The sequence below is a fragment of the Apteryx mantelli genome, chromosome 15, assembly GCF_036417845.1.
Source record: "Apteryx mantelli isolate bAptMan1 chromosome 15, bAptMan1.hap1, whole genome shotgun sequence".
NCBI classification, from domain to species: Eukaryota; Metazoa; Chordata; class Aves; order Apterygiformes; family Apterygidae; genus Apteryx; species Apteryx mantelli.
In genome coordinates, this window is record NC_089992.1 from 14,290,911 (window position 1) to 14,312,723 (window position 21,813).

At 35.0% G+C, this 21,813-nt stretch overlaps 1 protein-coding gene across 1 annotated transcript; it reads left to right on the top strand.

Annotated features, from left to right (window-relative positions):
* Positions 1-3,704: 3,704 nt before the first annotated feature.
* On the top strand, positions 3,705-21,576 carry CYP19A1 (cytochrome P450 family 19 subfamily A member 1). Its single transcript, XM_013957074.2, is given in 10 exon segments — positions 3,705-3,846; positions 5,587-5,737; positions 9,153-9,307; positions 11,150-11,326; positions 12,066-12,180; positions 14,285-14,399; positions 15,045-15,207; positions 18,028-18,269; positions 21,249-21,464; positions 21,466-21,576. Coding segments are annotated over 10 exon segments (1,587 nt in total).
* The last annotated feature ends 237 nt before the right edge of the window (positions 21,577-21,813 follow it).

The window sequence follows — 21,813 nt, forward strand, 5'->3', positions numbered from 1 at the left end:
CCTGATGTAAACTGAAATAGCAGTGCAGACATACCCTGAGCCACTCTCTTCCTGGACTAGTTCACTTTCAGGCAGCATCCACAGAACAAACATAACAAAACCACTCCTTACCTCGTCATCAGCATTCTAATTGTGCAATGCACAACAAAAGCGATGCACATACTCATCTGTGGAAGGCTCAGCCTCTGCAGTCTGCGTGACGACTTCGATCTTCATTGAGGGAAAAGAGGCAATATCTATTCTAACTTCTGGAAAAAGAGAGGAAGGGCTACCAAATTTTAGCTAGAAAAAAAAAACTTACTCAAATTATATAAGCCAATAGAGTTATACTTGTGTGAAACCAGTCTATTAAAAGCACTGATTTTATTCTCCCAAACTGTTTAGCTAAGCCTAAGTCATCTGCTTCAGATGCTAATAATACACAGGTTCATTTGTAACTGAGATTCAGCTTCAGATGCTAGTAATAGAGGGCACTAACATTTTAGGGATTTATAATGAGAAGCAGATTTTTTTCCCCCATGTCCCTGCTGACAAGTGAAACAGGTGCGGAAAGAATTCCAACAGTCAGGAATGGTTCTTCGACAGTTTTCATGCAGTCTTATGAGCTCCTTCTAAAAATAATCAGAAATTTTCAGCTATGATACACTCTCTTGCTATTTTATTAATACAAACATTAGATACAAAGCTATAAGTGAAGGGACAGGGATTAACACAATTGTCAGGTAGATATATTGACAATTCTTTGTTTACTGTGGACGTTGTCATCATTCACCATAACACCTTCTTTTGCAAGAAAGTATTTAAGACAGAATTTTCTCACAGTACTTTACATTCAAGTCTTAAAGCACAACAACCCGCAGTGCCCTCTGCTGGCAGATATTTTCCCAGCTGCTGAGAGCTACTTCTATCCATGGCCAGGACTGTGCATATCCATCTACTTTCTGTTACAAAAGCACTTCCTTGTAATAGGTCTCTTTCCTTCCACTATTTGATTTTAAAAGTTTTCCTCCCTCCACTCACCATACAAGTAAGTAAGTAAGTGTTAATCAGAACCAACAAATCTCTCTGATTAGACACATGCCTCAAGCTGCTGCAAGGAAAGGAAAATTATCCATACAACATTTTAAGACAAAATGAGCAGTCAAAGGATCTTCTTCCTTGCTAAACTGACACTCTGGCTTTGTTTCATTTCTAAACATCTTCAATCTATTCAGAGACTAGTCACTATCAAAACGAACTTGGCTGAGTTTCTATTAAGAGCAATTTACCTCAAGGAAAATTCCTGAAATAATACAATGAGTACAAGCAATTATACAGGAAGAATAGTTCAGCTGAAATATTTTAATGTGAATTTTTCCTGGCCCAGCTGGCTTTTCCAATAAACAAGTATTAGAAATGCAAAACCTGGAAGTCTGCTTGCATCATACTCATTGAAACAGGACAAAGAACTTCTCAACATAAGAAATGACAATTGTCATTTCTTAAGAGTTTGAGGGACCACTTTTACTAAAAATAAGACACCTTCAGATCAGTTCAAGAGTATAAAAGGTATCCAAATTTAAGACAATCTCTTTAAAAGCTTTCATCCATATGACAGTCAAATCCAGGATATAAAAATTACACACTGATGTAACTGACTGGACACCGTACCATAGTTAAAAAAAAAAGATAAGATTTTATTCTCTTCCTAATATATTGTAAAATTATGAAATTAGGGGTAATCTGGAACCCCAAACCCAATTCACTGCAATCTAGATATTCTGAAAAGATAAAAATCTACTTCCATTTCTCTGTCAAACCATACAGCTGGCCTGCCTTTCCACACAAAGGTGAGCTTTAAGCTGTGAAAAACAAGAACAGAGCAAGATCAAACCCCACACCATATTTTTGGAAAATAAAAGAGGAAGGCTCATGTTTGCAAAGTGACCTGTGCAAGCAAATCAGCACCTTGAAACCTCACAGGGCTTAACCTACAGATATACTATTCATAGATATACATTTGTAGGTATAGGCCTGTTTATTTTATACCACCCAGAGGCATAAACACCTAGATGGAACCTGTAGGTTCTGTCAGACTGAAACACCTGAATCTCTTGAAGAGGAAAAAAAACCCAACCAAACAAAACCCAATTAACAGAGTGCCTAAGTGCAGCAAAGGTGGCAATGGACTACATAGATTAAGTTTATCCAGATCCAGAGAGAAAGAGCAATAAAAAAAGTGAAATTGCATGCCCTAAAAGTAGTTATCTCCTTCTATAATACCATAAACTCAAAGTGAGAGAAAGGAATTGAAACTAAGGAAACTATTTACGTATACAGGCAGGTACACTTTTTGTTGTGGTCCTGAATAGTACTCCGGGTAATTTAAAGCTAGCATTTTTACTTGAAATATTATTAGTGTGCAGCACAGCATTAGTTTCACTAAAAATAACATTACATGTTCAAAAATGCTTCTGACAACTAAACCATCCTTCAGAACATGCAAGATATGAGATTATCCAAGTATGTAACACAAGATGTCTACTGCTAGCTTTGGAATATCATGTGTATTTCTAAAGAGTCATCTGGCATATTGTGTCATGGTCATTTTGAATCACAAAAATACCGGAAGCATTTCATAGTAATGATCCAAAATACTGGAGCAATACTTGTACCTGAAAGGTTTTGAACCACTGCTTGCTCTCTTTCCCAGGTTTTGTCTATACTCTATACAATTTCTACTTAGATTGTAAACACCAATCTTCTTAGCGTGTAGAAAGCATATATCATATTCTTGGCATTGCTTAATATAATACTATTATTAACAGTTACTACAAAGTAAGGTGTACACTCTTCTGCAACATGAGACCAAAGCACAAGATAAACGAGAAAGCACTTGGGGAGAGTAGGCTGCAAGGAAAAGCTTCATGACAGACCTGTCCGTTTGCTTGGTTTTCCTTTCCTTTGCCAAGTAATGGTTGCTGCCTGAAGGAAAATATGGCGCTAGGCAATCCATGATCTCATTTGTTAAAATAAACACTGTATTTTTCCAAATATTTAGCAAAAGAACCATAAAAAAATGCAATGCATTACACTACACTCAAAACCTGATTATAAAAAAACAAACAAACAAAAAAAACCAACACACACCGAATACACTGCTTCAGTCAACAGCCTGACATACAGTGCATCTGTTTCTGGAAAAACACAATGTAGTTATTCTGGAAATCCAAAGACTTTAACAAGCACTACAGGCACATAGGAAGGAAAAAAGGGTAAGTAACAGAGATGAAAGCTTGCAAGTGAACTCATTCAATGCTTCCACATGTGCTGAAAGTTTAATTTCTTGTGTTTTGGTTAAAAATTTGCAAGGAGTAAACCTCAGTATTGGCCAGCCAAGGCAATATCAGAGATAAAAGGTCTATCAGCCAAAGTATCCAAAACTAAGCTTCAATACCAAGGTCAGGAAAGCTTTGTGATTTCCAAGCAAAAAGAGTGTCTGCTGCATGTCTGTTTTGACTTGTGATGTAGCTTGTCCTGGCAAACAGTCCAGGCAGCCAGTCTCATTATAAAATAAAGCTACTACAAGAGCTAATTTGCTCATTTACAGGACCTACAAAGGGATTGCGAGGTACCCACTAAAGCTGAATATATCTTTGAGTTTGGAAAACTCAGCCTCTTTTCACCTTTTTCTCTATAAAGCAAAGCAGAATCTTTTGGAAAAGATGGTACTGGAAACTTTGAATCCAATGTACTACATCACCAGCCTGGTACCAGATGGGATGCCAGTGGCCACAGTGCCCATACTCCTTCTCATGTGCTTTTTATTTCTAATATGGAATCATGAAGAAACATCATCAATACCAGGTAAACTAACTTTAGCTACGTATCCCCCAGAAGCTGTCAAAGCATTTCTCTTGTTTCTCAAATTTAAGTGAGAAGGGAATGTTGAATAATAATTGCATGTCAAGGAAATTTAGTAAGTCAGTTTAAATAACACAGCTTTTTAAAACATAACTGGTAAAAGAAAAATTTAACAGGCTCTACCTTCCATAGTAAAGTTAGCTTGGCTGTATAAAAATATGACATTTACTTTTTTGCTTTATTGTGTATATGCTAGAAAAATATGATATCATTTTAACCAAGTCTAGATGTTCATATTTTCATATGCATTTTGGACTTCTACCTTTTACATGTTGTAAGCTTAATCCTTTCCAAATTGTCTTTACTGGCAACAAACAATATTTTCTGGGCAATTATTTGGATTTTATTAGGTTATCAATTTTTCTCCCTGTGTTTGGTACTGAAGATGCTCCGTAACAGGAAAACATCAAATGGTTTCCCATTCAGAGGGCCCTCACTGTAATGTTTTGGGGGGGCTTATGGTAAGCATCACTGATTCAGCCTATTCTCCAACAGATGCAATGCAATGATCCAATGCATAAATTAAACAGTGTGCACATCTTGTGATGGTGTAAATCAGGGATAATTCTAGTCAGTAATTTTAACCCAATGTAGTGGCACCTGAATAAAATTAATGCGAGAGGAGATCGTTTCCAAGTATCCTTCAATATGCTATAATCCTTGTGAAGTTGGAGAAGAAGAAAAGGCATTTACAGAAGGTTGTGCATTCTGTCTGAATGCTTGATGGGATCAACAAAAGAAAACTAAGTTAATTTGCCTTAGATCTACAGGTATTTAAACAAGCCTGGGTTCTTCTGATTCTTATTAGTAAAGGCTGGAATCTTAAGCAGCTTGTTAATCTTTTAAACAATATAAAATACAGAAGTTTTGTAGGCACTTAATTTGTTTTGTTTTATGGACTTAGAGGTATGTTTTATAGACATTATAAGGGGCAAACCAAGCTTTCAGTGTAGAAGGAAAGACTCCTTCTAAAAAGAATTCTGTGACTATGCAAATTATCTCCTGCCCTATCCACTTTCTCTCTTCTGCTATAAGAGGGAAATCTGATGCTCAGACATAGCAGAAGGAGGTGAGAACTTTGTTGACTAAATGCATTTTACTCCATTCTTAGCTCCTACTTTAGTATGCTGTTTTCATAAGTTCACAGGACTAAAATGCATTTTCCTTTAAATATCTATTTTCTCACTCTGCCACTAATTACCATTAATTAAAAGAAATGTAATTAATTTACTTACAGCAAAAGGATGTTGACTTTTGTAGATGTTACGATGGCACTTCAACACAAATTCAGCCGAGATTGCTCAAAGGATTTGTTAAAGCCACAGAAGACTAAACTATAAACATTTTTTCTAGATCATTTCTTCTTTCTGATATCTAGCCATTATCCCTTCAAAAGCAAGCAATCTGAAAGCAGCAGTTTGAGTTTGCACAAAGAAACATTGAACATAGTGTGTGGCATGCACATTGAATAGACTGTAGGCTTCCATGGATATTAAATGAGGTTTCAACAACATAGATGCAAATTTTTCCAAGACAGAACTTCAGAAGGCAATTTTTTGTAAAGTATCCAGTGCAGACCTTGACTGTAATGTAAAAAAGGTCCTTTGAAAAGGGTGATGCTTAGAGACGTATTCTTGTTACTGAGCATTGCTAAGATCATGCTTTTCTTATCCTATTTCTTAGGGCCTGGATACTGTATGGGAATCGGTCCCCTCATTTCACATGGCAGATTTCTCTGGATGGGAGTAGGTAATGCCTGCAACTACTACAATAAGACATATGGAGAATTTGTGAGAGTTTGGATCAGCGGTGAAGAAACATTTATAATTAGCAAGTAAATATTTCTCTCTCTAATAATATGAAGAACTTTTTCATATTTTTACAACCTTTTTTCCTATATTTTCTAAAGTAGAATTAATATTTTCAAAAATCATCTTATAATTCTTTTACTTTCTGCTATTCACAGATCTTTTTCTAATCTTTTAGCTTTTTTAAAGAGTTACTTTTGAAGTCCATGTGGATTTTCTCATTTTGTTAGTGGAATGGAAGATCAAGCATTATAGCCCCAATCCTAAAAAACGTTTAAAATCTCTTTCATTATTCCATGTAATATTAGGATTACACACTATAGAGGAACCTAGACTGATCGACTGCAATGCAGGATTAAGCCAATTTTTAGTTTCCTTTGTTCTTATTTAGGTTCTCCTTAAAATAAGAGCAATGCCTGAAGATTTTGGCTGCAGTTCAGCAAGGTAATTAAGCAAATGCAGTATTATAGGATCGTGAGTAATTCCACTGCAATTAATGGGGCTAATCACAGATTTTGATTACAAACAGCTTTAAACATAATGCTAAACTGCAGTCTATCGCTTTATTACCTCCGGTGGATGTTTGCTTTCTTTTTGCATTGGATCTTCTGGATGCTCATGAATTATGCCATGAACAAAAAAAGTAACGAAATGTTTTCCATGCATAATGGATAAGAATCACAATCTTTTTATTAGCATATCAATCCATATTCAGCTCTCTCATTATGCAAAAGCTTATGAAAGGCAACGTAGTATGGAAGTCTCTATCACAGGATTTGCCATGTGGATTTGGGCAAGTCTGTTCCATCTCTGTTTTTACCTCTGTAAAAGGAGGCAATCATGACAGGAAAACTATTTACTCTCCTACCCTACACAGGTTTTATAAAGATTAATTACCTAATGTCTGTATAATGTTTGGATCATATAAATGCTATAATAATATAATGTAACATAACAATATAATGTATAATGTTTTGATCATATAAACTCTTATTACTCTCTTACACTTCCTGCATTACCTGATTAGCAACTCATCAGAAATGCTGGTAAAAAAATAATGCCATAGATGCATCAGACCTTATAGTCAGTACATCACTTCAAACATTTTTTGCTTAAAAGCATTGACAGCACATGGAGAACTAGTATTTAACATTTTTAACATTTAACATTTTTAACAGTATCATAGAATCAAATTTTCAGAGTGGTCCATAAATTTAATGCAAAACTAAACATAGCCTAACTTCAGTAAAGGTATACTGTTTCTACTGATGTCACCTGATTTTTTAACATCAGTTGTAAACATTGAGATGTAACGCATACAGAGAAGGATTTGCAGTCTTTGTCACACACACTGTCTTTTGGAGGACTTCACTGAATAGTTTCATAGGGAATACATGCTTATACAAGGTCATATCTCAAAATCATTCCTTAATACTCTATTATATGTCTCCTCTGTAGATATGTAGAATGGAAGGAAGCAGAACGAGCCTTCCCCACCTTTCCATTCTCAGGACGGCTATCATAATTCAAGGCCCTGTTTTCATGATCATGAAATGTTTCATGAGATTATGTTCTTTGATGTCCAAAAGCCTTTAAGAAAATTAGAAAAGAAAGCAGATGTGGGGAAGTATACTAAAAAGAGAATATGCTCCGCTCCTTGGAAGGCTGGAGCTGCAGGCACACTCCTCTCTGTTTCTACTCTAATCCTTACTCTGTGTTGTTCATTTGTATCGTTTAGTATGTTGGCATTAACTGATCTCTGCTCATGCAAAACTACAGTGAAAATCTGGTACTGCTGAAGTCAACAGCAAAATTCCCACTTACTTTGCCTAGCTAAAGAATAAATTAACCTAGAATAAGAAATCTGGGATTTGGTCCACAGAGTGCGCAACATGGTATAGAAAGCAGCTTACTGTACAATTTTAATCTATGTTCATCTGATTTTATTTCTTTTTGTTAGCTTTGATTTGATCATGTTGTCATCAGATCAGCATTTCTAAGATGCTAGCTCCCTCTAAAGGAAATTATATTTTAAAGCAATAATGCTGGTCACAACCAGTAATGTTTGTCAACTGAAAAAAGAGAAGTACATATCCTGAATTTCCCTACATTTCTATTTTAGGAATACTTATGCCACATGTTTGGTATTATAAAGTTTCTTTTTCAATTTAATATTTTTATGTATGAATAATTCTATTTAATACTATTATGATGCTGCATAATAAATGATGCATGCATATTTGTGCTTTCTATATGCATCTGGAAGTTAACAAATAGCTAAAAAATGTATAGCTAAAATTTAATACACATGATAAAGTCTGTTGTCAACTGTCCAATTATTTTAAATCATCAAAAAACAACTCTGAAGTCTTGTATAACACAAATACTGAGCACATCAAGATGAGCAGAATTTGTCTGTGCTCCTTTAACACACGAGTGAAAATTAGGAAGCATATTCCCTAAAACCTGCCCAGTTACTGCCTACAAGCAAGAAAAATATTTTTTTCCTGTCTAAGGAAGGAAGTAACAGATGTCATATTTTTGGACAAGTTATTTGCAGCAAATTTCTATGTATGGATATACCTTTTCTCCCAAAATATTTGCCAAGGATAAGGGAAATTGGTAGTACATAATGTTTAACACTTCTGGAAATGCATGAAGTCAGTTGGGAAATCAACTGCAATGTTAACATAAAAGGATTAGAGACCTATATAAATGTTAAACACATCATCTTCAGTTACACTACCTTATCCTTTATATGATATATGTGTCAAGTTTTAGTTCATAATACAATCTGTAATCTTCTATGGCAGTGGTTTTCAGCCTGTGGTCTGAGCACCTGAGGAGCACTTCTCTAGGGTTTTTAAAAAGCACACCAACTGTCAGTAGATTTGAATTTCATATGTCGGCCAGAAATTTTTAAGGAACCATAAACCAAACATCTAGAAAAAACCCAAAACCTAATGCCACTGACCTAAGGTTAGAAAAAGAATTCCATTGTACAGTAATATATATAAATATCATTAAAATATTTTACCTCATCTTCTGAAACATCTGATATTGGCCATTACCTTACAGTATATCTCGTTTCTATGAGTGCATATGTATATACAGTGTTGAGATTAAAACCTTATGGTAGCCATTTGCATTTTCATTAAAAAAATAGGTTCAAACCTTTATGGAATAAATTATTGCTCTAATATACTTTCGGAAGTCATCTTATTGTCAAGTTTTTTAACCATGTAAAAGGAACAACATCGAATGTCAAGTATTGTACCTCCTGCTAAACTGGGACTGTTGTCTCAAAACAGCAGGTCAGCATTTCAGAGCAAGTACAGCATGTCAGAATAAATATTCCATATATATTAATGAAATATTTTGGTTTGGGGTTGGGGGGGGGGTTTGTTTTGTTTTGTTTTTTTAACCCCTTTTCTTTTCCAGATCCTCAAGTGTGTTCCATGTAATGAAACATTGGCACTATGTTTCTCGATTTGGGAGTAAGCTTGGATTACAATGCATTGGCATGTATGAAAATGGGATAATATTTAATAACAACCCAGCACACTGGAAAGAAATTCGACCCTTTTTCACCAAAGGTAAATCAGCGTGCATTAATATACTGCATCACTTTAGCATACAGTCTACTTTTTAGGAAACGCTGCTTATTCTTTTCAAAATTAAATTATAAAAAGCGTTTCTCCCTTTAAACATCCCACAGAAATATTTTATTGCATGTGTTCTTTCACACTCACCCTGCTTGGTATGTTATTTGAAACGGTCTTGAAATAATTTTGCAGATTTTTAATCCCTTCTGATTAAAACAAAATTAAATGATGCCCACAGTTTCAAGTGTTTTTACATTTAAAGTCTAACATTCGTATTAACTCAACTGACACTTGTATAAATATCTTTGACACTTCACATCCCAGCTTCAAATGAGTTCAGAGAATTTTCTCTCTTGCTCTAATTGAAAAAACATGCTTATAGTTTCAAAATGAATTTAGATGTGCACAGCAGCACTATTTATTAATCCATTTAATACACTAGGAATCAATGTAGTAACAAGCCTAAATAAGAAATATAAAGATTTATTTAATTAATATAACTAGTTTGAACACAAATAGGAAATTACACAACAATCCTAAAACATGTAGTGTTACTATTTAAATCTGTAATTTCTGGACTCACCTTGTTTCCACAAACTGGAAATTTTCACAGTGTTTGCAGATCTTTAGAATTAACTACTTCCAATGATCTAATATTTTTCCTAAAAAACTACCACACTTCATTGCTTTGTTGTTGAACTTCACAGTTCAGAAAAGATTCTCATCAGCTGAGACTGCAGTAGTTTATGATAGCGAATCTGAAACCTGAATAAGGAAAGTAAAATGTCATAAGATCTTGAAGAAATTAATAATCTGTTGTTTTAAGTTTTCTATATTATTTTGTTGATGTCTGGGCTTCTGTCTGACACTTAGGCCTTTCCTACTTGATTTTGCTTTTGAAAAACATCAGAAATTGTGTGCTGGTTGAAGACAGCAGGGAAAAAAAATTATTTTTCTACCCATTCCTAGAATGACCAGTTCTCTCATATTTACAACATCAATCACCTCCATTACAAACACACAATACTTCTCTCCATATATTTGCTAAAATAATATCCATGCGGCAACAATTCTTACATGGAAAAGTAATTTAAATGGAGTATTTAGGGCAAGATTTCCAAAATTACTCAAAAAATATCTAAATCTGTTCCAGCTGGAGTCTTTCATACCATCCCACTGAATTAAACAGCAACAGAACTGACCACTGCTTTTGTTTGTTTTAAAATTCTTAAAATGTAATAAAACCATCATGACACTATCCCCATTGTCCATAGGTGGCCATAGTTGGCCAAAGCACAGCATACTGCCAGACCAGGCTTCATTATGTCCACTGTCACTTGAAGTTCTGAATAGCTTACTGCAAAGCTGCCATGCTATTTAAGGGCACCTGAAAGTTATATTCTCTGAAACTCCAGTGGTCCTCCCAGCAAATCTCCAGCCTAACATCCCTGCTCAGTGTCACTGCAAGCAAACGAGACACGCTGTCCACAGTGCCTATACTGCAGAGAGGGGTATGGTGGCTTCCCTTAGGTAGCACAAATGCCAAATAACTTTTTCTAACATGGTGTGAACCTTGCAAAAAACATGCATCTGAGATACAAACTGGCTGGACGCAAACAAAGTTTTGACTTTGAGTTCCTTGCCATTTTAACTCAAAATATTTACATTTTTCATCCAAAGGATGTTAAATCAGTAAGTTTCAAAACCATAATATTCCAGTCACTCAGATTATAATGCTTTACATTTTATCAGCAACTTTATTGTCAATAGATAAGTTATTAAAAAGGTATGAAAATTCATCAGTCTTTTGATCACTTTTCATATGTGTTTCAGCTCTATCAGGTCCTGGTCTTGTGCATATGATAGCAATTTGTGTTGAATCAACAACTGATCACCTGGACAAGCTGGAGGAGGTGACCACTGAAATGGGAAACATCAACGCATTGAATCTTATGAGACGGATCATGCTTGACACATCTAACAAGCTCTTTCTAGGGATCCCTTTGGATGGTACTGGCAGCTTTATTCATATACCTTGGCATGGATCTAAAGTGCATATCCAAGAAAAACTTCTCATTGAAATCACTCAAAAATTTTGTTTCAGAAAACAGAGCATGAGCAGACTCTTAGATTATCAAACCATTAATTGAAATTGATTTAATGATAGATGATTCTGGTTATAAAAGAGAATTTTATGTGATTGAAAATATGTATTCAGCTTGTCACACTCATCTTAAGTAAATAGCAGCATCTACAGAGATTTTTATGCGCTGAGCTGGTACAATCCCAGCATTATATGCATGTAAGAATCAGAAATCTTTCCATCTAGCTAAATGGCTGCCTTGAAGAATTCACCTTACAGTTTCTCAGTCTTCTATTCTTTCTTCACTCCCAAAAACATTTGAGAGAATTAATCTTATCAAGGTGTGTAGACTTCCCCATTTCAAGATGCTGCAATAGAATTCTACTTCTGCACTCCCATGGGAGGGGATCTGGCTCTGGTTGTCACACCACTGTCTCCTCTTAGCTGCCTAACATGGGTTTTTACAAAGAACTGTACCTTTTCTACAGTGTGCTACCAATGTTTCCTAATGTTATCTACCACATATTAAAACAAAATGTTTATCAAATTCTCATGAACTTAGTGGAAGTAGGAGCAGGGACTCATTATTCATTTTTCTGAAGCATTTGTGTTATTTGGCTATTAAAGTTTCATTTTGTACTGCTGTTTGTTAACTTCTATTTTCAGAAAGTGCCATCGTGCTTAAGATTCAGAACTACTTTGATGCTTGGCAAGCACTTTTATTAAAGCCTGATATCTTTTTTAAGATTTCTTGGCTGTGCAAGAAATATGAAGAGGCAGTGTAAGTATCAGCAGTTTTACAGCTTGTTTGAGTAAGATTCTTTCTTTCTAGGAAAATCTTCCTTAATATTTTGCTCTCCTTCTTTAGAAAATAAATAAATTGTGAAACTTGCAAAGGTGACTGGCTAAAGTCCACTTTATCTGCGTATCCAAGACAGCAACAGAACAAGATTTGCTGCTGGTGCTACAAGTGGCTGATCTGAGGGGATCATTTAAAGCCTTTACCTATTCAGTCTTAATTTACCCACCAAAATATTAGCTAATACCACTTCAAATATGAAGCCAAATTGAAATAACTGGTTCAATTCAAACAGACAAGAAAAAGTAACTCTATGGAGTAAAATTACATTTGCTACTTAGTCAAGGAGAGTCAAATGTAGGCTACAGATCATCGGTTCCTGGAAACAAGAAATCATGTCTAAATTCATGACATTGTCACTGAAGAGGGTTAACACCTTGGTATAATCCTGCTTATTGGTGTTTGCAATGTGAATTTTTGAGTTAAAATTTGGTGTTTAGCAAGATAATTCATTTCAGGATAAATTATTTTTTCTTATATAAGGAACAAATACTTTTTGTCATCTTCCTGTTTGCGAAAACACAAAACACATCTTCTATTCCAACGATCTCATTTACTTTCTTCTGCCAAAAGACAACTGGCTACAAAAAGAAATGGCAATCACTTTATTCATTTTGGATTCAAAGTCCATCTAGTTTGAGAAAATACTTGTTATAAAGCGCATGTAATAAATTGTTTGGACACGACTATATAACATAAGGGATTTAAGAGAAGGAAGGAAGTTCATTGAAAGTAAATGATAACTCCCTTATAAACAGAATTTACCTTCTCCCTCTAACATTTCCTAGACAGTTATGTTATGGAAATAATCACTGCTTTATCCTGTGCTTTTAATATTAGCTAACTGTAATTGCCCAGTTATAACTAGAAAGTCCATATGAGCAAATATTCATGTTTCAAAAACAATCATATTAAAATGGACATATTAATAAATTCCTACTGCAAAAATGATAAAAATTGTTGGACTTTAAAGTGACGGAGAATCACAGCATACCATGACTTCTGATATTCTGCTGATAAACTTGGAAAGAAGGACCGTTCTCTGTTTCCAATGGATAAGAAATTTGTTATTTCAAATGAGAACCTTACCAGGTTTGAAGTTTTAAATGCATTTACTCTCATAAAGCCAATCAAATTTTCCAACTCAGCAACAAAAACACAAAAAATGGAAAACCTGAGGACTCATTTAAGAATTTTTGTGTTTTTTCAAAATACTTTTTAAAAAAAATTACCTTCAAATCTATAGCTAATTGAAAATCCAGAATAAAATAGTAAAAATTGTTACTTTGTTTTTCTACTACTGAAATACAAACTGTTGATGAAGTATTGCTAACTATATAAATATGAAAAAATAGACCAACTCTACCATCAATATAATATAGTTTTCTCTGCATTTTTCTAACAATTATGCTTCACATTCTCTAGGTTCATTTTATTCACTAAGTGATAATAAAATGCAGTATAAAATAAAAGGAAATAAACAAAAACTTTGGAACTGTTAGTAACTCTTTAAAAAACTTCCATTCATTAATAGGATGTACAGACATTTTTCATCCCTTTCAATCTATTCTATATAAAAAAAATAAGATTTCAGTCAAAACTAACAAACAATTAATTTGTAACAAATAAAGGAAAATACGGCTTCTCTCAGTATTAAGTCAGCCCATAAAATTCCTTGTAAAACATTTTTTCAAAGCTAACATAGGTCTTAGTTTTTTACTGCCAGGGTATCTGTACTGTTCTACTTATTCTTTGCTGGAGTATCTGCAATTATATGACCTGCAATTACGTAGTTTTTTGTAACGCAGCAATTCAGTGCTCTTATTACTTCACTACAAGAGCAGCAATCACTTTGTTGAATACCAGAGGCAATCTGCCCTGTTTTACTGCCGTGTAGCCATTCTTAGAATACAATTTCTCCCATTCCTAGAGTTTTTATTGGTATAACCTCTAAGTTTCTGATCATATCCTAGCATATACCAAAAGTCTGCAGATATTTACCAATACGGATTTTATCTGTTTTCAGGAAGGATTTGAAAGGAGCAATGGAAATCTTAATAGAACAGAAACGACAAAAGCTCTCCACTGTTGAAAAGTTAGACGATCACATGGACTTTGCATCCCAGTTGATTTTTGCACAGGTATTGCCAATATATTCAAAACACTGATAACTTTGAATTTTCTAACATTCACCTGTCAATAACAATATGCTAAATTTAAGTTGCAAATCCTGTATCTATCTGAAAGTCGTGTCATCTCAAAGAGATACAAATTAATTAGTCCTGGAGATACCCTAAGAGAGATTCAAACATTGAACAGTTGCATCTTCAGAAAGAAGTGCTCGTCTGATTTTTTTTTTTTTTTAATGGCTTAAACAGTATTTAGGGAGTCTGTTCGTAAATGTCCTCCAGTCTCTCCCTAACCTCTGTATTTTATCTCGGTATATCACCTTTTGTTCACAAAGGCACCAAATTATATGTAGACCCTAACTCTGCATAATCCCTGACAGCTCAAAAACTTTGTGAGGAAAAGTAACAAATCAACAAGGATCTCAGCTAAAAACAAACCCTTGCTTTTCTGTAAGACTGTACAGACCCATCAAAACATGAGTTTTCAGTTTTTTCTCCAAAAGACAAAAAGTAAACGCTCTTTAGCATATGAGATTGAAGGGCAGGATTTCAACTCTTCTTTCAAGCATATATTCTAGATCCTTCCTTTCCTACTGCTATAAGACCTTCTGTTGGCATCAGAGGCAGTAATCAACATTTCCCCTTTTGATTTTTCAGAACCGAGGAGATCTGACTGCTGAGAATGTGAACCAGTGTGTGCTTGAGATGATGATTGCTGCTCCTGACACTCTGTCTGTGACTCTCTTCTTTATGCTAATACTGATTGCAGAGCACCCCGCAGTGGAAGAGGAGATGATAAGAGAAATTGAAACTGTTATGGGTAAGCAGAAGCTGCAAAGTCGGTGATGCTGGAATACAATTTTGCTTCAGCAGTGATCTGATTTCCATTAACCAAGGCTGAAAATTCTAAGATTTTCTTCTAACATGACTATTTGCTGCAAAGTGTAAAAACTAGTATTATATGTAAAAGGCATTTTATTCAAGAGTAAATGAAAGAAGATGAGCTATTTTTAAGATAATTTCAAATAGGAATCATCAGAATTGACAATCTGTTAGAAAGTGTGCGCTGAATTCACCCCTCTGGAACAGCAGTGCAAATCAGCAGTCACCTCACAAGTTCCAGTGAAATTATTCTCAATTTACCTTGCAGCAGCAAAAGGAGAAACTTATTTCAGATACTTCTAACCACCGATATTTTCCTATGAATATACAGAACATGTTCAACTAAGTTTCGCTATGACTGCAGAATGGCAAGATTAAGCAAAATTTAAAATGTCATATCATATTCTGCTCTCATCCCATTTTAATCTCAAACTGGTCTCCTCTTTAAGTACTAATGACTAACCTTTCAAAACACAGTCAAAATATTCCAAACTTCTCTTCTTCCCTTTCTCTAGCCTTCAGTCAAAGCCTGAACATCCTACTGAATTATACAGATAAATAATTTCATTCATCCTTATTCAGCATTTACTTGTGGTCAGTTAGACACTGAAAAGCGCGTAACAAATCATTTGCTCTTTTACCAAGGAACTCTTAATTTAAGTTTTAAATACAATCAAAGAGCTGCATTCATTTTGAAAATATTTTCAATGCTCTCTTAAAATTTTAGTAAATTCTTTTGTCAACATTCTCCCTGTTGAGCTAAAAAACAGCATTTCTTCTTTTCTTGTGTGTGGCCCTTTTTCTCACTGGCCTGAAACCTTGTAACCTTGAATCCAGCAAACTGTGAAGTTAGGTATCAGCTTGCTGACTTTAGCAAAAACGTTGAGTCCTGTAAGCCATAAGAACAGCAAAAAGTTACACTAATATATAGCTGAAACGGTTCTTTTCACAACTATACTCGACTTCATAACAGCGCTCAGATGCAACATGACGCCAAAAATCGGACTCAGATCCATCACTATAAAATGCCTCAGTGAAATCTGTCTGTGCCAGAGTACTTCAATCTCAAAGTTTGCTAAAATAAACCACCTCTTACAATTTCTTACACATCAGTGTTTTCTTCAGAAAGTATCGCGTAGCTTGAAGACATAGCACTAATTTAATAAGTTATAAGTCTTTGACATAGTTAACTTCCTAGAGTAACATCTAGCCTTTGCTGCACTGTTGCTTTTGTGCAAAAAGGTCTCTGATTTTATAAACATTCTCATTCGAGAGATCATACAATAGACTCCAGATAATATTAAGTCTTTTTTTTTAACCAAGAAATACTTCTGAGTAACTGACCAAAAAGCAAGAATTACAATTATTTTTTCTAAAGTTCAGATTTCAAATCATTCCAGAAAATGTCAAAACATCAATACATTCTACCATTTCTTCACATTTCAAAACTATTACTTTACATTTCAATGAAAAGGTAACAAAGCAATGGAAAAAGTACTAAGATGTCACTAATTCAACAACTGGCTAAAATGTAATAAAATAGCAGAGATTTGCAGTTTCCTGAACTTAAAAGAGTAGAGGTTGGTGGAGAACAGTAATTCCATTCGTGGAACTTTAAAGAACCCTCTAGAGATTTCAAAATTTTCAATTTTCAGTCTGGGAATCAGAATCTCTAGAAATGTAATGTAGTACCTCTAGAAATGCAGAGCTGGACAATGAAGGCATTCAGGAATTTTCTGAAGAAAACTCAAGCTGGCAGGCAGGTTTTTTGGCTGACTTTTCTGCAGGCATCAGTAGAAAAGAGGCTAGAAGTTTCTTGAAAGCACTACAGATATTACAGGGAGACAAGCTATATGGAAGTAAAACATCAATGATATGCACTAAGAGTAGATTTGATTTTATTTGATCTAAGAGTGAAGGAATGTTGTTTCCATTTCCACTGAGATCAATAAATAACATTTTATTGTTATAAGAGTTGACTACTTTCTTATTCACCTTCTCTACTTCTTTCTGGCAGCCTTGAAATGAGAAGGCAGTAGAACATTGTTGTCTTTCCTTCAGCAAATGACCAACTGGGGTAGCAAGGATATCTTTTTACCTCAGAAACCTACCACTGCAGTGACCTACCTGTAGCTCTTGAGCTGCGTGTAGCTTGTAACTAACTGAGGCGACACTCCCGCACCGGTAGTATGGCACGTTGCTGGTCAGCTGCACTAGCACCGCTGCTGAAGGAATCGCGCCAGGAGAAACTTACTCAGGCTAACTGAAATTGCCACATCACACCAGGACCTAGCTGTACATCCAGCAAAGCCCAATCACACAGTGAAAATGTAAGGTCCCTACAAAGTCATCTTCTCCCACTTGTAGACTATTCTCAGATTCCATCTGCTGTCAGTTCTCAGAAGATTTTGGGTTCTGTTTTGTTGCTCTCAGTCATACGAAGGAATTGGTATGCAGCTCACAGAGCCAGGGAAAGGCTTCTGGAGTTTTGTTATTGACAAGAAAGCAAGACAGAGACTCATAATGTATGAAAAGGAAGAGCTCTGGAGCAGATCATAAGTTATTAAGTTAGGGCTTGTGCTGATAAACAATATACCAGGTTTCCCTGGTATGTGAGCCCATAGCAAGCTACTTGGAAGCCATTAGATCCTACCTACCATGCAAAGAACTGAGAATCTTCCAAAAATGATTTGCTGTTTGCATGATGAAGCTGTGAAAATCATAAACAACTTCTTCGTTATCTGTTTTATTCCTCAAGGTGACAGAGACATACAGAGTGATGACATGCCAAACTTAAAAATTGTGGAGAACTTCATTTATGAAAGCATGAGATACCAGCCAGTTGTGGACTTGATCATGCGAAAAGCTTTACAAGATGATGTAATTGATGGTTATCCTGTGAAAAAGGGAACAAACATTATTCTCAATATTGGACGTATGCATAAGCTTGAATTCTTCCCAAAGCCAAATGAGTTTTCTCTTGAAAATTTTGAGAAGAACGTAAGTTTTGCATCTTTTTTCGTATAGGAGATGGGATATTATTTCTTCTGAAAAATGTATCTTCCTCTTATTTTGATCATAAATCTGTTTTCCCTTTGTCTAAGTGCCTAACTAGCTAAACATCCTGCTCTTTTATTATTAGAGCTGGCAGGAAATTTTCCTACCAAAGTGTTTTTTAATTGGAAAAGAATGATGGTATCGAAAACTAAGAGTTTCCCAGACACCTTAATTTTTATTACAAATTTCTGTTGAAATGTGTCCAAAACACACACAGTTTCCATTATATCCCCTCATACTGGAAAATACGAAGAGGCTTTAAAGCCATGCAAGCAGTACACAGAGCTGAGTCAGTAGGAGGAAGGTCTGGGGAGGTGAAGTGGTATAGTAACTCCCGAGAGATGGAAAATCTAGCTGGCCCATTCTATTCAAATAGAAATTTATTTATTTTTCCTAACTGAAAATAAACATCCTTTATGGACTGAAATGGAAGTCCTGAGTTCTTATCAGCTCAATACTGGAAATGTTGAGTAATTCAGTCCCAGTTCAGTACAAAATTTTAATACGGGTTTTACTCTAGATCCCAACAGCACTAGAACTTTCTTTAGCCTATAGTTCTGAGTCCTGTATCAATAGCACTTTTTTTTTGTAATCCCTATTACTGTAACTCATCCTTCAGATTATTTTCTTTCATTCAGAACTTTGCTGTTATGTTTATTGATTAACAATTGTTTTCCAAAAATGTATTTGTTCAGTAATAACCATCTGGAGTGATTAAAAATGTATTGAAAGATTGTAGACTGACTGCACTCCAAGTTTCATTTCTCATTTTTGACTAAGTTAGCCAGTGCAAATGGAACGAAAGGTACTGCAATTCAAGTGACAGAAAGTACAAATTATGAAATATTAAGGTCTGATTAGTACTTCTCTGAGGCAATTAGCAAGATCTTAGGACCAGGAGTCATGCAAGAGTGGAGGGAGTAATCAGTTTAGCCCTACGAAGGGAAACTCAGCTGCAGAAGGTTAGCCTTACTATCCTAGATCCACAGATTTTCCTCATATGCAAGATTTACCTTGTATTTTCTAATGGCCTATCAAACACTAAGGTCAAATGGGGTTGAAATTAAAACATTAATGCTTCCCACCACTTTCACAGTTGTCATTTTGTCTAACCAAAAGAATTTGGAAATCATTTTGTTACCTGGCAACACTTTTTTTTTTTAATGATGTTAGAAGCTGCACACATAGGTGTCCATAAATAGTGATTTGTTTTAAAGAAATAAAAAGATGGCCCACTTTGATGCACCAAAAATGGGCTTACTGAAGAAATACTTAAGAGAATATGGAAACAAAAGATGTGAATGTTCAAGCCAGAAGCATGCCTCTAAGTCCTACAATTTTCCTGCCAAAAACACACAGGTATCATGTATGCCACACACACAGTCAGAACTAAAAAAAGTTAACATTTCTAAACTGCTAGTTGATTACCCACAGCAAATTGCACAGAGTACTAAGAACAACAAATCAGGAAAAAAGACATTGTATAAAATTCAAGAAGAGGATAAGTGATTAAGTTTATTAAACTAACTATTCACTGTGAATAATTTCCTCAGTTTTGCCCATTATTTTCATTCTAGCTATTTCTATCAAAATGGATTTCTTGCTTATTTTATAAGCACACTTTGCTGCTAAAAATATTTTCCCCTTGACCAAATATTTAACCACGCATTTTCTATCTGACTTGATGCATTCTATTTGCCACATAATTATTCTAGCAGGCACAATTTCCACTCAGTTCTCTAAGTGAATAGCAACCCACACCATTATTTATGATAAGATTGCATTGTTAGATTCTAAACATTTTTCCATTTTCCCAGGCTGTGCCTTTGCCTTTGTGCTGTACTGCCAGCTGCTATACTGCTCTGTATTATGAACATTTGTATTTACCTATCATCCATCAAAAAGCACATCTCAGTTTGTTATTTGAAGTAATTTAAACAGAAGGCATTTTTCTCAGACTGCAAAGGAGGGAAGGAAAAAAAAAAAAAAAAGGATAACTCTCCTAAATAATTCAATACAAAGCAACTTTTCCTACTAAATTCTTGGGTTAAATAGAAAACCAGATGAACACAGCTAGTAAATTACTTTTTTTTTTTTTAAGTACACAAATGAAGAACAATAACTTAGTTATAGCCAGACTTACTTTTTCATAACAAGTAGCTTTCCTTTAAGCAGTCCTATTCACATTGTTGGGACTGCTTTGAAGAACTGATCTATTCAACATCAATAAAGGCAGCAGAAACTGGCTGTGCATTCTTCAGTAGTTTTGAGAATCCCGCCTTTGACATTTTAATTGATAGGACAGGAATTAAAAACATTATCTCTGCATTAGATGCTAATTAAAATTTTCTTTGTTATATTGTATGACAAATTAATTCACAGGCACACTAGCTTTTTAGTGACAACTGTAGTATGTATATAACCTTATAATTATCATTGGACAAGGTAGCAGCCTTTGTCTCAGACATTTATGGACTTTGTAATGAACTTTTTATGAACTACTTACGTTTTTAATGAACTTTAATGTATGCTAAAGCTTATCTCCATTTCACAGCTTATGGTAAGATCCCTTGTAGTTCACTAGATGAACAGACTGAAATACACACAGAGAATTCAGCTGCTTAACTTTACATCTTCTGCTATCTTAGCATTTAAAATGGCATATCTCCTGTAGGTATTTCTGTATTTTGGCCTGCCTTGATTAAGAGGGGGTGTTCAGCATAAAGGGTAAGAAAAAACAAAGCAACAGTCCATGTGGTCAAGAAATAACTCAGGAATAAGGAACAAAGTAATTGCTCCAAAGAGGTTCTTCCCACAAGTTTTCTCAGAAAATATTTACTATAAATTTCCATCATAATTTTGGCTATTTTTCCTGAAGAAAAATTTGTCTTACAATTTTGTTCCTTATGTTATTCTATGCAGGTTCCTTCACGTTATTTCCAACCATTTGGATTTGGCCCTCGGGGCTGTGTAGGAAAGTTTATTGCCATGGTAATGATGAAAGCGATTTTGGTAACTCTTCTGAGACGGTGCAGAGTACAGACAATGAAAGGAAGAGGCCTTAACAACATCCAGAAAAGCAATGACTTATCCATGCACCCAAAAGAAAGACAGCCTTTCCTGGAGATGGTTTTCACACCAAGAAGAAGCACAAACAAGAATCAGGATGTCTAAAATAGATCATCAGCAGGGTGAAAGTTATATGGCTTTCTCAGCCACAGCCAGATTAAGAAATGCTCATCTTTCCTAGGTAAACATATGTTAACATATGTTAACATAAACATAAAACATTTTGTTTACCCTAAATCACTGCTGCTCTAGGTGACCACCTGTTCCTTCTGCACAGCAGAACCATGTTCTGGCCACAGTTTGAATACATTAAAGTATAACCAGATTCACAAAATAGCCCTGTTGTCTGGGGATGTCATACTGGATGCAGAATCCATGATTACTTTTTAAAAGAATCAAGCTCAGGCCAAGTTTTGCC